We start from the raw sequence: 13,103 nt of genomic DNA on the forward strand, positions 1-13,103 counted from the left end.
ACATGACACATTGAAGAGAGTCCAATCAAATCACAGAATAAAATACCAAGGATATACTTTCTGATTGGACTCACATTAATGTGTCATGTGACAGCGCATGTTTATGGAACACCAGTCCGTTTTATTTGCATAATCGTACCTAACATTGCCATGAATCATTACATTCTAAATTAATTCCGATTGATTGTCCAGGAGCAACCAATCTATGGACCATGTTGATGATACATTGTTTAGAGAACAGCGCATCACCTAAGAAAAAAGTCAATGCATATATGAAACAAATTATCTGGCTACGACTCTCCAAAATGACACTGTCCAAGCTCTCCAAATTTCTGTTTGTTGTTTTATTGTCAAAGTAAATATATTTTTATGAACAGCCAAAGAAAATAAACAGATTTGTACTCTGTGTACACTGCTGCTTTCTATAGTCTTGACTCCAATTTACACCATTTTTGATACTTTATTAGAAGATATTTTATAAAGAGGCATCTATGTACACTTTATTTACATACATTCATAGGATGTGAGATAAACCAGTTAATACAAGCAAATTCATGTATATTAATTTCTATAGAATAGAGGAATGCATTGCTAGATAAGATGATCTGAAAGGTTCCTATGGACGGTATTTCCCCCCTCGCCCCTCCCCCCCGGAGATGCAGTGTTCAGATACTGATCCTTCTCAAGAAACCTGAGAGGGCACCTGCCCCTGGTGGGTTTAAACCAGCCCCGCATACCCAAGTCTGGCAGCTGTTACCCTCCTAGATTGCAAAGAAGCTGAGATGAAAGGTAGGCAGGTGAAATGCATGCACATGAGTGACGCGCTTATTGATGCATTATTTCCCCCGCTGGGCCCAGAGTATTGGCAAGAAGCTGGGCACGGGCCAGCACACGCTGTCTGGTATGTTGGTCTTCCTCTCTCCCATTGGTTTATAGACACATGACCTGGCAGTCAATAGACCGAACACTTTAAGGTAGAGGTAAAGTAGTGATGTAGCACCAATCCACTGAAACCATAGGGGCTCCACATAGGCGCGCAAATGCACTGGATATGGGACACCTCAATAAGTGCCTCAATCGTTCAAGTTCTTTGTTCAGACCTTTACAATGGCAATGTCCAATTATACAATCCATCCAATGAGTGCTGGTTTCTATGAGGCACATGGAAAGCATATGAGGTTTGCTAGATCACATACACGCTGTCAGTGGGCGGCCAGGTCTCAACTTTTGAACCTGCCATGATGACATCAGTACGGTTATACATATATATCAGCCCTGAAGGACCCTAATGGCTTATGGCATATGGCATGGCTCAATTAGTGGAACAGAGAATACTGTCAAGTATTTGTGCAATTGGTAGCTAGACCAATCATGTATTTTTGGTACACAAAGATGCGGTAGGGTGTTCTGTTGGAGAGCTGCATTGGCTGCACCACAACTCCCTGGGAGTGGAAGCTGGATAGGATTCTAAGAGAAACAGGCTGAGCAGACAAGCTTGTTACAACCGTGTGCCCGCACAATAACTTCCCTGTGTGTAAAGAGTCCTTGCAGGAGCAATTGTCCTTTACTGAACTAGCAGCAACATGGCCCACACATTCGTAGTGCGAAAGAATTCAGTCACATATAAACCCCTTCGCCATTCCAAGCTGAGGTTCTGAGATAGCAAGAACATACTAGACTATGAACGTAGAAGTCCTCCGCGAACAGGTTCCTAGGGAACAAACATTCATATGTGGCGGCGTCAAGTAAGGTTGTCGTTGGATCACGAGGCAATAAGTTATCACGATGCTGAACGGACAAAGTGCTGATGGTGGCTATTCTCCATTGGATAGGTGGACGTCTGAGCTGATCAGTTCGGTAGGCGGGGGGAACGACTGCTTCGGGGGAACCGGTGCACTTTAATGTGCTTTGATAAGTGGTCGCTCCGGGCAAATTTCTTCTCACAGACGGGGCACTGGTAGGGCTTCACGCCAGAGTGAGAGCGCCGGTGTCTGGAGAGTTCGTCCGATCTGGAAAACCTGTGGAGGGATAAAAAAAAAAAGCAATGAGGAGAGGTGCTTAGGTGACAGGTTCAGATCAGACAAAATAGAAAGAGGCACATTACGTTACAGTTGGCCACACAGCAAACAGAGATATCCACTATGGTACTAATAGCAAGGTACGGAGGCGCAAACCTAGGGTCTCCCACTTTCCACCCGAGGTACTCAGGTGCGGAGAGAAACATTGATCAGGTCAACATCCCAATGAATTAAATGGTGAAGTGGGGATTTAAATTTAGCCACAATTCCAAATTCATGCCCAACAGCGACTAGACCGTATATATGCCCTAAAATGGTGTCAAGCTTGACTGCCATTTTCAAGCCCCTTCATGTTTAAGCTTTGTGCTTGAATCCTGGCTAAGAGGAGCTGCAATTGAGAAGCTGAGCTGTAGGTTCCGCGTGTGATTGACTTTAAGCTTAAAAGCGGAATGAATGCTTGATTTTTGGATTGTGCCTCTAAGTAAAGTCTATCTATGAATGGGAAGGGTACAGTGAGAAACATAAGGGGAGAAGGGAATACAGAGAGTTACTTGCAGTGGCTACAGGTTAGGGAGGGAAAGGAGGACCCAGTCTGAGTCGGGGAAGGAACAGAGATGGGAACAAGTCAAATATTATGTAAACCAGTGCAGACTATTTGAAAGAAACGGAATGGAGTGGTGTTACCACTACACTACAACATTTGTCAAATTTCTCCTGAAACAGTATGAAGACACAGTATTGAACACTGCAAGTCCGGCGGTAACCCTGCCGGTGTTACGGACGGGTTGCCGCCGGACTTGCAATATTTAACAATGCCTGGCTTGCCGGTAACACCTGGGTATTACAACCCTGGCATTACGGGAAGTCAGGCGCCGGTAAATTGTTAATCCCCATTCCCATTTGTGTCCAATAGGACTCAAATGGGAATGGGGACCACGGAAGCACCGGCACCACTAACAATGGTGCCGGTGCTTCCATGTAACTTTGCGGGCGGGTGCCGTTCACACCGCCAGGTCTGACCCTGATAGGTGGGACGTCACCCGCCTGCAGAATCAAACTGTGCCGGACCGGTAACAATGTTGCTGGTAGGCTTACTGGCACCATTGTTATCGGACCGGCACAGTCAGAATGAGGCCTTCACTGTTGCGAATTTACAGACCCAAAAGTCAAAAATGTTCAATTGCGTATCCCTGATCTCCTTTTTCTCTTTTTCTTTAAGGTTTGGCATGGAGAGGTTTTGTTTTGGTCTTCTCCAATTTGAATTGTCTTTGTTACATTGTGCCCTAAATTCCTCAAAAGGGAGAAGGCATAACGTTTAAAATGGGCACTAATACGTATTTGGGAGATTATTCTGGCAGAAGAAGAAGCATGTCGCTGAGTGGCTTGCTCTCACTATTTAGAAATATATTTCTTTAAAAGTATTTTTTTTATCTGGTCTACATTATTACAGAAAGAACAAGAATGTGTAGGACAGGGTGTAGAAACCACACACATGCCACCATTATCCAATTCATTTGGGAGACATTAGTCTAGTCCTGATTTTAACTTTGCATTCTGGAACTTGGAGACCTGAATTTATGATGGAGAATCCAGGACTACAGTCCCAGAATTCAAATTTAAAACCAGGACTGGATGAGCAGCTCCCAAATGGAATAGCCAATGTGGCATGAATAAAACCAATGTAAAAAAAACTGTAATATTATGAAAGAATAAAATAAACCAGTTGATGGGAACACGCCAATCTCATCCTGTCAAGGCCCATATCTCTTGCAAATCCCTCTACTTCCAACAGGAGTTCATTCGCAATAAGACCTACAGACACCACAACAACAAATCACAATGGTGCACCATGGCAGCCCTCAATGTCCCTGCGATGACGCAGGTCCCAGAAACTCAAGCAGGTCCTATGGAGGAAGATGCTTGGCAGTACAAGCTGATTGGCTCAGGAATTCAGCCAGCCATGTATCTTTCTAGAGGATTAGGCAGAAACTCATCTTGCCTGATCTTGTTTTGGTCACTCCCACTCCGGAATCAGTTTGCTGAACTGCACCGTGCAGGTCCATTCATTAATCCTGCTTACAGTGTGTGCCGCGTGTTACAAACATACATCTGACTGGAAAATGCTTTCTCACTTGACTCCTCTGTTTTTAAACCGCTCTATTTGCCACTTACGAATATGATTTTAATTCTGTTACACTGACAAGTGCGCGTGTGTGAGTGTGTGCACGTGCCTGTACTGGGTGTTTGCACAAAAGGAATAACACAGTAGCGCTGCGTTGAGTTGCAGATAGTCACCCCGTAGCTGGTGCATAGTCTCAGAGTCTCGGTATTGTCAAGGTGTGACTGAAATGGCCAGATTTTCAATATGGTTTATGCTGACTCACGCAGCCCTATCACTGATGAAGCAAAGATTTTTATTTTTTACATATGTAAAGGAAGCTACACAGGTGCTAATGGTATTTAAAAAATAAAACAAAAAAAAGTTTCTTACATGTGCGGAATTGCTGTTGTCCCCTCAGTCCGTTTTCTATGCCGATGACGTCAAAGTCATCAACAAGAAAAACGGACTGATGCTTTCAGCACCACTGTGCGGCCTGGTCGTTGTCACACAGGAGAGGTACTTTTTTATTTTTTATTTTAAAAAAACATTAGCACGGTGTAGGGAACTTTGTGGGTGTTAATGGCAATAGGCCCCTCTGTGGTGGGCCGGCCCTGTGGGTAACTCCCCACCACCCTCGTTAAGAGACCCTCACTATGCTCGGCCCTTAACTTGGATGGTGGGCCATTACCTACAGGGTTGGCTCGCCACCTCGGGTTATATCGCCTCATCACACAGCTTATAAAAGGCTTTTAAGACGGAAGGGCCATGATGAACGTCTTTTATGAACATCACATTTCAAGTGAATGGCTTTTGTGATAGGAAGAAGTGTCTGTCTTTTTGTGACCTCACTGTTCTCATGAATATTGTTGGAGATGTCACAGTCACAAGCGAATGGCTTGTGGAGCGTCGCAAACCTTATGGACGGCTTTTGTGATGGTATATCCCTTTTGTGAGATCGTAGCCTTCATGAATAGATTTTCCTACATTACAAGCCTGGTGAAATGACTTTTAGGACTTTCAGGAGGGTTGCTCTTGGAAGCAGAAATTGCAAATCTTTTTCCAGGGATTGCAGTGCTGCAGTGTCCAGTAATGAGAGCCATATCTGTAGGCTCCAGTTTCAATGCTGCGCTGCACGCTCCCATGATATGAAGGAACAGCCCAGGCTTTCATTTGTTCTGTGAAGGCCTGTGTGTTGGAGTGTGAGTAGTGTAAGGGAGCGGGGCAGTTTGGGAGGGGAGACGAAAAAGGACTTCATTGATCTCAAAACAAACTCTGATTCATTCAACTGCCATGGACTTCGGTACAGGTGTGCTGCGCCCCTGATTGATTTCAGTGCTGCAGGCCTCAAATAACACAATCTGGGATCCCACCTATCCACGTCCACCTTTTCAGAAAGGCAGAGCTATAGACGAGTCCCCATTTAGCCCTACTAACCAGCATTACACGCCTATGTGTTAAATGGTCATGATTTCTTTTTTTTTCATTTAGTTTATTACAAACTTTTAAAAAGAAAAGAAAAAGTAGACTACCGTACATAGAAAAAAAATCATAAAAATATCTAAACGTTACTACACGACGTATCATTTAACTAGTCCTGTTCCTTTCATTTTTTGTATTTTTTTTCCTTTTGTTGTTGTGTTCTTCCAGGAGAATTGCTTCAGATTCCAGCAGCTTCTTGAGCAGTTGTTCAAGATACAATGATAGAGCTATTGTTATATGTTGACATTCGCTGCCATGCAGTCTTTTCCACCACTCTTCGCTGCTATAGGTCGTGACTTTCCCAAGCTCTTGGCCTCAGTGGTTCTTAGCTCTCTCAATTCAGTGCAATATAGCACTAGATGTTGGTCATGATTCAAGCCCTGCCAGTGTTGCCCCTACATCAATGTATGTGTGTGTGTGTGTGTGAGAGAGAGAGAGAGAGAGAGAGAGAGAGAGAGGAAGAAAGGGAGAGAGAGAGTGTGTATGCATACACACGTGTGCGCACGTGTGCGTGCGCGCTCTTTACTGGAATCAAGTATGAGGCTGCAGGCAGTCAGGTATAAATTGGTTCTTCCTTTATAAACCCGGTTACACCTTCAAGTATATCATGCAATGGAGAGTACATAAGTACACGGGAGCACCTACCGGTTCATCTACCCAAGGGAGGTATACAGGGGCAATTGACACTCTCAGAACACTCACACCTGACAAGTGCCAAGGGTACCATTCATCATTCCAGCTGTCATATCACACACACACTGTCAAACAAGCAACCAATTGAAGCCTTGTAGAAGTCAAGGACATTGAGGACGGCTGATCATCCTGAACATGGTTAGTGACAGTAATGTACATATGGCTCGAGACATGCAATCCGTCAGTGTCAATGATGACCACCGATCATCCATGTAACCGGTTAGTAATAGTAGCATACCCATGGCTCCATGTCTTCCAGTAGTCAATGCCATTGTGAAGCTCTGATAACCATTTGCAGGGTTATTGAAAATAAAGTGCATGTGTATTTAGTGGTCAGCACCAAGGAGGACCACAAGTCATCATTAACGCAGTTAGTGATAGCAGAGGGCGCATGACTCTAGCCCTTCTAGCAGTTAGCGGCAATTTGGCCCGAAGATCTTCATTAACATAGTTACTGATAGTAATGTGCATGTGGCTTTAGTGATCAGCGCAAATGTTGACCACAGGTTATCATTAACATGGTTAGTAATAGTGGTGTATGCATGGCTCCACAGCTTTTAGAGGTCAGCACCATTGAGGACCACATATCCTTATCATTATTAGCACATTTTGTTACGCTAATGGGCTTGTGCGTTTTAATGGTCAATGCCAATAATGACCGCAGATTGGCTTTAACATAGTTAGTGACAGTAGTGTATATGTAGCTTTAGACCATTCGTTGGTCAGTGCCTATGATGATCACAGATCGCCATTAGCACAGTTAGTGACAGTAATGTGACTGTGGCTCTAGCAGTCAGCGGAAACGATGACCGCAGAGCGTCATTAAGGCTCTCGATTGATTGATTATTTATTATGTACTTAAACACAAGTGTTTCAAAGCGCACCACTGTTAGTATAGCAGGGTATGCTGGCTCATTGACTTGTAGTGGGGTCAGTGTCAATGATGACCGCACATCATCATTAACACAGTTGTGGTAGCAGGGTGAGCATGGCTCTATGACTTGTAGTGGGTCAGTGTCAATGATGACCGCTCATCATAACTAACACAGTCAATGAAAGTAATGTGCATGTGGCTTTAGCGGACAATGATGACCGCAGATCATCATTAACGTTGTTAGTGATAGCAGGGTGAGCATGGCTCTATGACTTGTAGCGGGTCAATGTCAATGATGACCGCCCATCATCATTAACACAGTTAGTGGTAGCAGGGTGAGAATGGCTCTATGACTTGTATCGGGTCAGTGTCAATGATGACCGCACATCATCATTAACACAGTTAGTGGTAGCAGGGTGAGCATGGCTCTATGACTTGTATCGGGTCAGTGTCAATGATGACCGCACATCATCATTAACAAGGTTAGTGGTAGCAGGGTGAGCATGGCTCTATGACTTGTAGCGGGTCAGTGTCAATGATGACCGCACCTCATCATTAACACAGTTAGTGGTAGCAGGGTGAGCATGGCTCTATGACTTGTAGCGGGTCAGTTTCAATGATGACCGCGCATCATCATTAACACAGTCAATGGAAGTAATGTGCATGTGGATTTAGCGGTCAATGATGACCGCACATCATCATTAACACGGTTAGTGGTAGCAGGGTGAGAATGGCTCTATGACTTGTATCGGGTCAGTGTCAATGATGACCACACATCATCATTAACATAGTTAGTGGTAGCAGGATGAGAATGGTTCTATGACTTGTAGCGGGTCAGTGTCAATGATGACCGCACATCATCATTAACACAGTTAGTGGTAGCAGGGTGTGCATGGCTCTATGACTTGTAGCGGGTCAGTTTCAATCATCATTAACACAGTTAGTGGTAGCAGGGTGTGCATGGCTCTATGACTTGTAGCGACAGTGTCAATGATGACCGCACATCATCATTAACACAGTCAATGGAAGTAATGTGCATGTGGATTTAGCGGACAATGATGACCGCAGATCATCATTAACGTTGTTAGTGATAGCAGGGTGTGCATGGCTCTATGACTTGTAGTGGGTCAGTGCCAATGATGACAGCAGATCATCATTAACTTGTTTGGGCAGTTCTTTCCAACTAGACCTGTTGGACCGATCCCCAGCTATTACTGTTGGCTCAGAACCTCTTCTTTCCCCTGATACAAACTTCACTGGCGTGTGACCATGGCCAGGAGCCGTGGTTAGGCAATGCAATTAGAGTATGGCCCAGAGTACCGATTCATCATACATGAGCTGCTCTATGAAACTCCTAAGTGATTCACTCAAATGAAGTTTTACCGCTGCCTTATATACAGAGTACACTTCCAATGGCCAGGAAGGAAGGAAGGAAGGAAGGAAGGAAGGAAGGAAGGAAGGGAGGAAGGAAGGAAGGAAGGAAGGAAGGAAGGAAGGAAGGAAGGAAGGAAGGAAGGAAGGAAGGAAGGAAGGAAGGAAGGAAGGAAGGAAGGAAGGAAGGAAGGAAGGAAGGAAGGAAGGAAGGAAGGAAGGAAGGAAGGAAGGAAGGAAGGAAGGAAGGAAGGAAGGAAGGAAGGAAGGAAGGAAGGAAGGAAGGGAGGGAGGGAGGGAGGGAGGGAGGGAGGGAGGGAGGGAGGGAGGGAGGGAGGGAGGGAGGGAGGGAGGGAGGGAGGGAGGGAGGGAGGGGGATAGAGACAATTCACTCGTCTGCAGTAATTGTGAATGGAGGATAGCACAGGGAGGGAAGGAGGGAGTGAGGGAGGGAAGGGAGGGAAACACTGCACTCCTCTGCAGTAATTGCGAATGGAAGATAGCACAGGGACAAAGCGATGGTCTTGGAAGCAAGACCGCACAGAGCAATCCGGATCTGCGCTAAGAAACCGAAATGAAATATGGTATTAGGCATGTTATAAAAAAACAATTAAATAAATAATTCATTCTGAACTCAAAACAGTCCAAGTAGAATACGCCAATATCCCACGTGCCATCTTATCTGCTCTCCCATCATTATCTCAGGGGGTTTCAGAGCAGAGCGCCCAAATACCATATCTACTAAGATCAGAACTAAGAGCCGTTCTATTGGTTGCACGTTTGCAACTCCCTGAAAAAACATTGTTATCCTTTATGGGAGTTCCGCCCCATTCTCCACTTTGCCTCTTTCCCAAACTCCTCTTCCTTTCACTTCCTCACTTCTTAATCCTCTTTTCTTTCCTCCACTTTTTCCTCACTGTTCCTTTTAATATCGAAATCTATTTTGCAATGTGATGGTTGTTGCTCTATAGCAGTTGTCTGCAACCTTTGGCTCTCCAGATGTTTTGGGCTACAACTCCCCAGTCAGCATAGTCAATGATGGTGGGTTAAGGGATTTATAGTCCAAACATCTGGAGAGCCAAATGTTGCAGATCCCTACCCTATAATTAAGGGGAAACCTAAGACCCATTGACTTTGCAAAATTTCTATTGCTAAAAACATTTTACACGTTTGAAGTAAAGCTGTTTTCTTTCCCGGGCCCCCAAAGTTTGTACATTTGCTGTAAGTGTGTGCAATGGTTTACAAATTACATGTTGAAAAAAAAATGTCACCACTTGCTTCATATTTGAAACAGGTTTAGCAGAAAGCGGGGCAGTTGTGCATTTTGGTGGTTTGCTCCAAAATCTATCCAGTGGGATTTTTGAAAAAATTGTCAAAGACATGGGTGCTCCAGCACCCTCCCCAAAACTGCATGCTCACACCAGGAAAACATGTGAGTGTCCCGATCAAGACAAAGCTGTAAGCCTCACCTCCATAAACAGCACTGCCTAAATTAGTATATGATGCATGTGGTTTGCAGATGTTTACTGTTAGTACTGTTAGGGCGAGTCTTGTGACAATGAGAAGAGAACCCAGCTTGCATTAGGCGGTCAGAAGGGTGTCATGCTTGAGTCACTATCACAGACATATGTGAATGTGGTAATTCTTATTTTCCCAAAATGCACCTTGCTATTATGCAAATTGCCAAGACCCTCCTTCGGGTGGACCCCAACAGCACTTAATTCGGTTCCTTGTGGAGACTGGGCACTGCTCGGCATGGGCAGGCTCTCCAGCCCTCGGCCCCACCCACATCCCTCTGACCACTCTCCACTCCCCAGCGCAATGGTGGGAAAGGGAGGCAGAGCATGTTTGGTCCCTTTCCAGCACTGTCATTCACAGGTCTTCCTTCCCCGCCAATCATTGCCCCATCTCTCGCTGCTTCTCCTCTCTCTGCCCTTCTTCCCCTCATTATCCTTTCTCTGAATGCCCTTCCTTTTACTGCCCCGCTCCTCGCTGTCCTTCCCCTCCTCCCACTTCTCCTTTTACCGCTCTCCACTCATGCTGCTGTTTGCATGCTGTACCATGGTTTTTTAATACAACATCATCTAATGGGGCCTTTTTGGCACCGTAGAAAGAAGCATCATTAATTCACTTATTTATACTCCAACTCATTAGTTCACCCACTCGTTCACTCCACTTGCCTCCGGATTGTTTTGCAGATTAGGGCTGACTATGTTGTGGACTTGGGAGATCACAGGGAAGGTTGATGGCACGGAACAAGGCGCCATTTGAATTGGGAGGTCCACTAAGAGCCGTGCTTTGGGTTTTGCGGGGAGGAAGGATACAAGTTAAAATTGTGAATGGTCCAACAAAATAAGGACTACATTTAGGCATTAATCACCTGGGTGGTGAGCTATACCAGCTGGTAGTGCCCCGCTTCCTGTGTGGTCGATTACCAAAGGTAGCTGCAGCATTACCATCCAATACAGTCTGCCACCCAGATGATTATCACTATTAGAACACTGGTATAACATCCAGGCTGCATTTTTTGGAGGGAGATGTTTCACACGGGCAGCACCATGAATTTTCCTTCCTCAAAATAATGAGAAATGAAAAAATTCCGAAAGGAAGGCATGAAGGGTACGAGGCAGAGTCCCTTTTTGCTTTTCATGACAGCCAGGTAATAGATGCAGAGACATGTCCAGAAGCGGAGGTTCTGGGGAACAGAGGCTGTCGGTAAGTAGAAGGGTTTTCATAACTTTTGCTAATATTGGGTGGATGGAGTAGAGCAGGCGGGTGCAGGAGGTCCTCAGAGTGAGGCCTAACCAGCAAGATGGGCGCATTAGCACTCAGACTGCTCAAAATATAAGCGTTCACCAATAAAAAATGGACTGCATTACAAGCAGCCTGATTTTCTGTCAATTTGGAATATTAATATTAAAACGTTTGTATCTAGAGCGTAATGCTGAAGTACCCCCACTTCTAAGCACGGTAACAATAGTGCTTGGTATTATAAAATGTAATGGTACTAAAGTTAATAACCTCAAAATGAGATTCAAACTGAGAAAGTGTGGGTTAGCCCCATGTCAGAGATGAGCACTTAACCCATGAGCTATCCAACCAGCAGTAGGTCAACTGGAACAACAGGAATCCTATCAGGACACCAGTTGTATGTTTTCAATTGAGGGAACATGCCAGCAAATCAGTCAAATTCTTGCACTGAGTGCAACAGTTTCCTTTGGGGGTATCATCGCACTATAGACATATAACAGATACCTGTGGTTAACCATATCAATTGTATTCATTTTCACAGCCTCGGAAGGATGAGTAGACATGCCTGGATTCCGACCGCGTCTGTGAGGTCAAGCACATACTGCTGTACTGGGAGCATTAGTCGACTGAGCCATACTCATGGATTCAGTCCACCAGGCTATAGGCTGAGCAACGACCTGTTATTTTGCCCGAAGACTCCCATAAATCATGTGAAATCCCAGTGAGACGTTTTCAAATACTTGTCTAAATTTTTAGACCAAAAGATCATCTTCAAATCTACTTCTGCCTATATTCGGAAACTAAAATAAAGATGGGTGAATTTAGGGACGTGAAGCTCTGTGACGAAGACTCATCAAGCACTCTCAAACGAGTGCCTACCTGTCTACTACCAGCTGATCTGAAAAGGGGCAAGTCTCTCACCACAAAACACCACTGAGCAATGGGACACCCCACCTCCACAAAAACAGTAAAGGTCTCCATGGTCCTCCGCTGATGGGCACGATAAACGAGAACAGGCTGGCGCTATCAGTGGACCCAGCAGTTTCTATCCCCCTTATCAGTACTAAACACCTGACTTAAAATAAAACTTGTGGAGAAACGAAAAACCTACAAAAACAACATCATAGAACCGAAAAACGGGTAACTTGAGAATGCCCATCCCCCATTCCCACGGATCTTATTAACTATTCCCTGACACAGACTTCCTTAAACCTCGCAGTGATGATATGCTGAGGGTGGAAAAGCTTTGTTTACCGTCAGAATACAGCACTGGGGCCAATCCAGTCTCTCTTTCCCTTTGAGGTTATCCTCAGTGCCAACTCCATCCTAACTAATGGTGATGATTGCCTTACGCGCCTCTACTTCTCTGTAGCTGTTGACAAGATTGGCCAGTTCACGCCTGTAAATACCCTAAAACCCTGTATAGGCACCGGCGCTGCTCTTGAATGGCTGACCACCATCCTTCAAAATGGATTCATTTATTGCCGCCTGGAGTTCCAATCTGTGCTTTTCGATCACCAGGTTACCATCAACCTATCTGAATTCCTCAAATTATATCAAATGAGTGCGTTGCTCCCATCGAGGTGGATGCCCGAACTTGGGTCCCAAGCTTGCTCTGCCCAAGCTACACCTACTGGTGTCTCCAAGTAAGGCAGAAACATAACTGGGGTAGCTTGTGGTCTCTAGCAGAAGGGATGCAACCTAGAGGTTTTGCCTGTACGTACCCCTGTTTGGGTGCCATCAGGCCTGATTCATATGTGATCTTTTCCATTATGTAACCATGTGAAATGTTTGGGGGGGTTGCCCAGAGCTACGC

At 45.0% G+C, this 13,103-nt stretch overlaps 1 protein-coding gene across 1 annotated transcript in view; it reads right to left on the reverse strand.

The window, feature by feature from the left end:
* Positions 1 to 329: 329 nt before the first annotated feature.
* Positions 330 to 13,103, reverse strand: part of KLF15 (KLF transcription factor 15) — a 56,626-nt gene continuing 43,852 nt past the window's right edge. The window contains exon 3 of the mRNA XM_069643396.1: positions 330 to 2,018. Coding sequence (XP_069499497.1) covers positions 1,850 to 2,018 — 169 coding nt within the window. The 3' untranslated portion in view covers positions 330 to 1,849. The remainder of the gene's footprint in view (positions 2,019 to 13,103) is intronic.

The sequence above is a fragment of the Ambystoma mexicanum genome, chromosome 2p, assembly GCF_040938575.1.
Source record: "Ambystoma mexicanum isolate Mex_15411 chromosome 2p, UKY_AmexF1_1, whole genome shotgun sequence".
NCBI lineage: Eukaryota > Metazoa > Chordata > Amphibia > Caudata > Ambystomatidae > Ambystoma > Ambystoma mexicanum.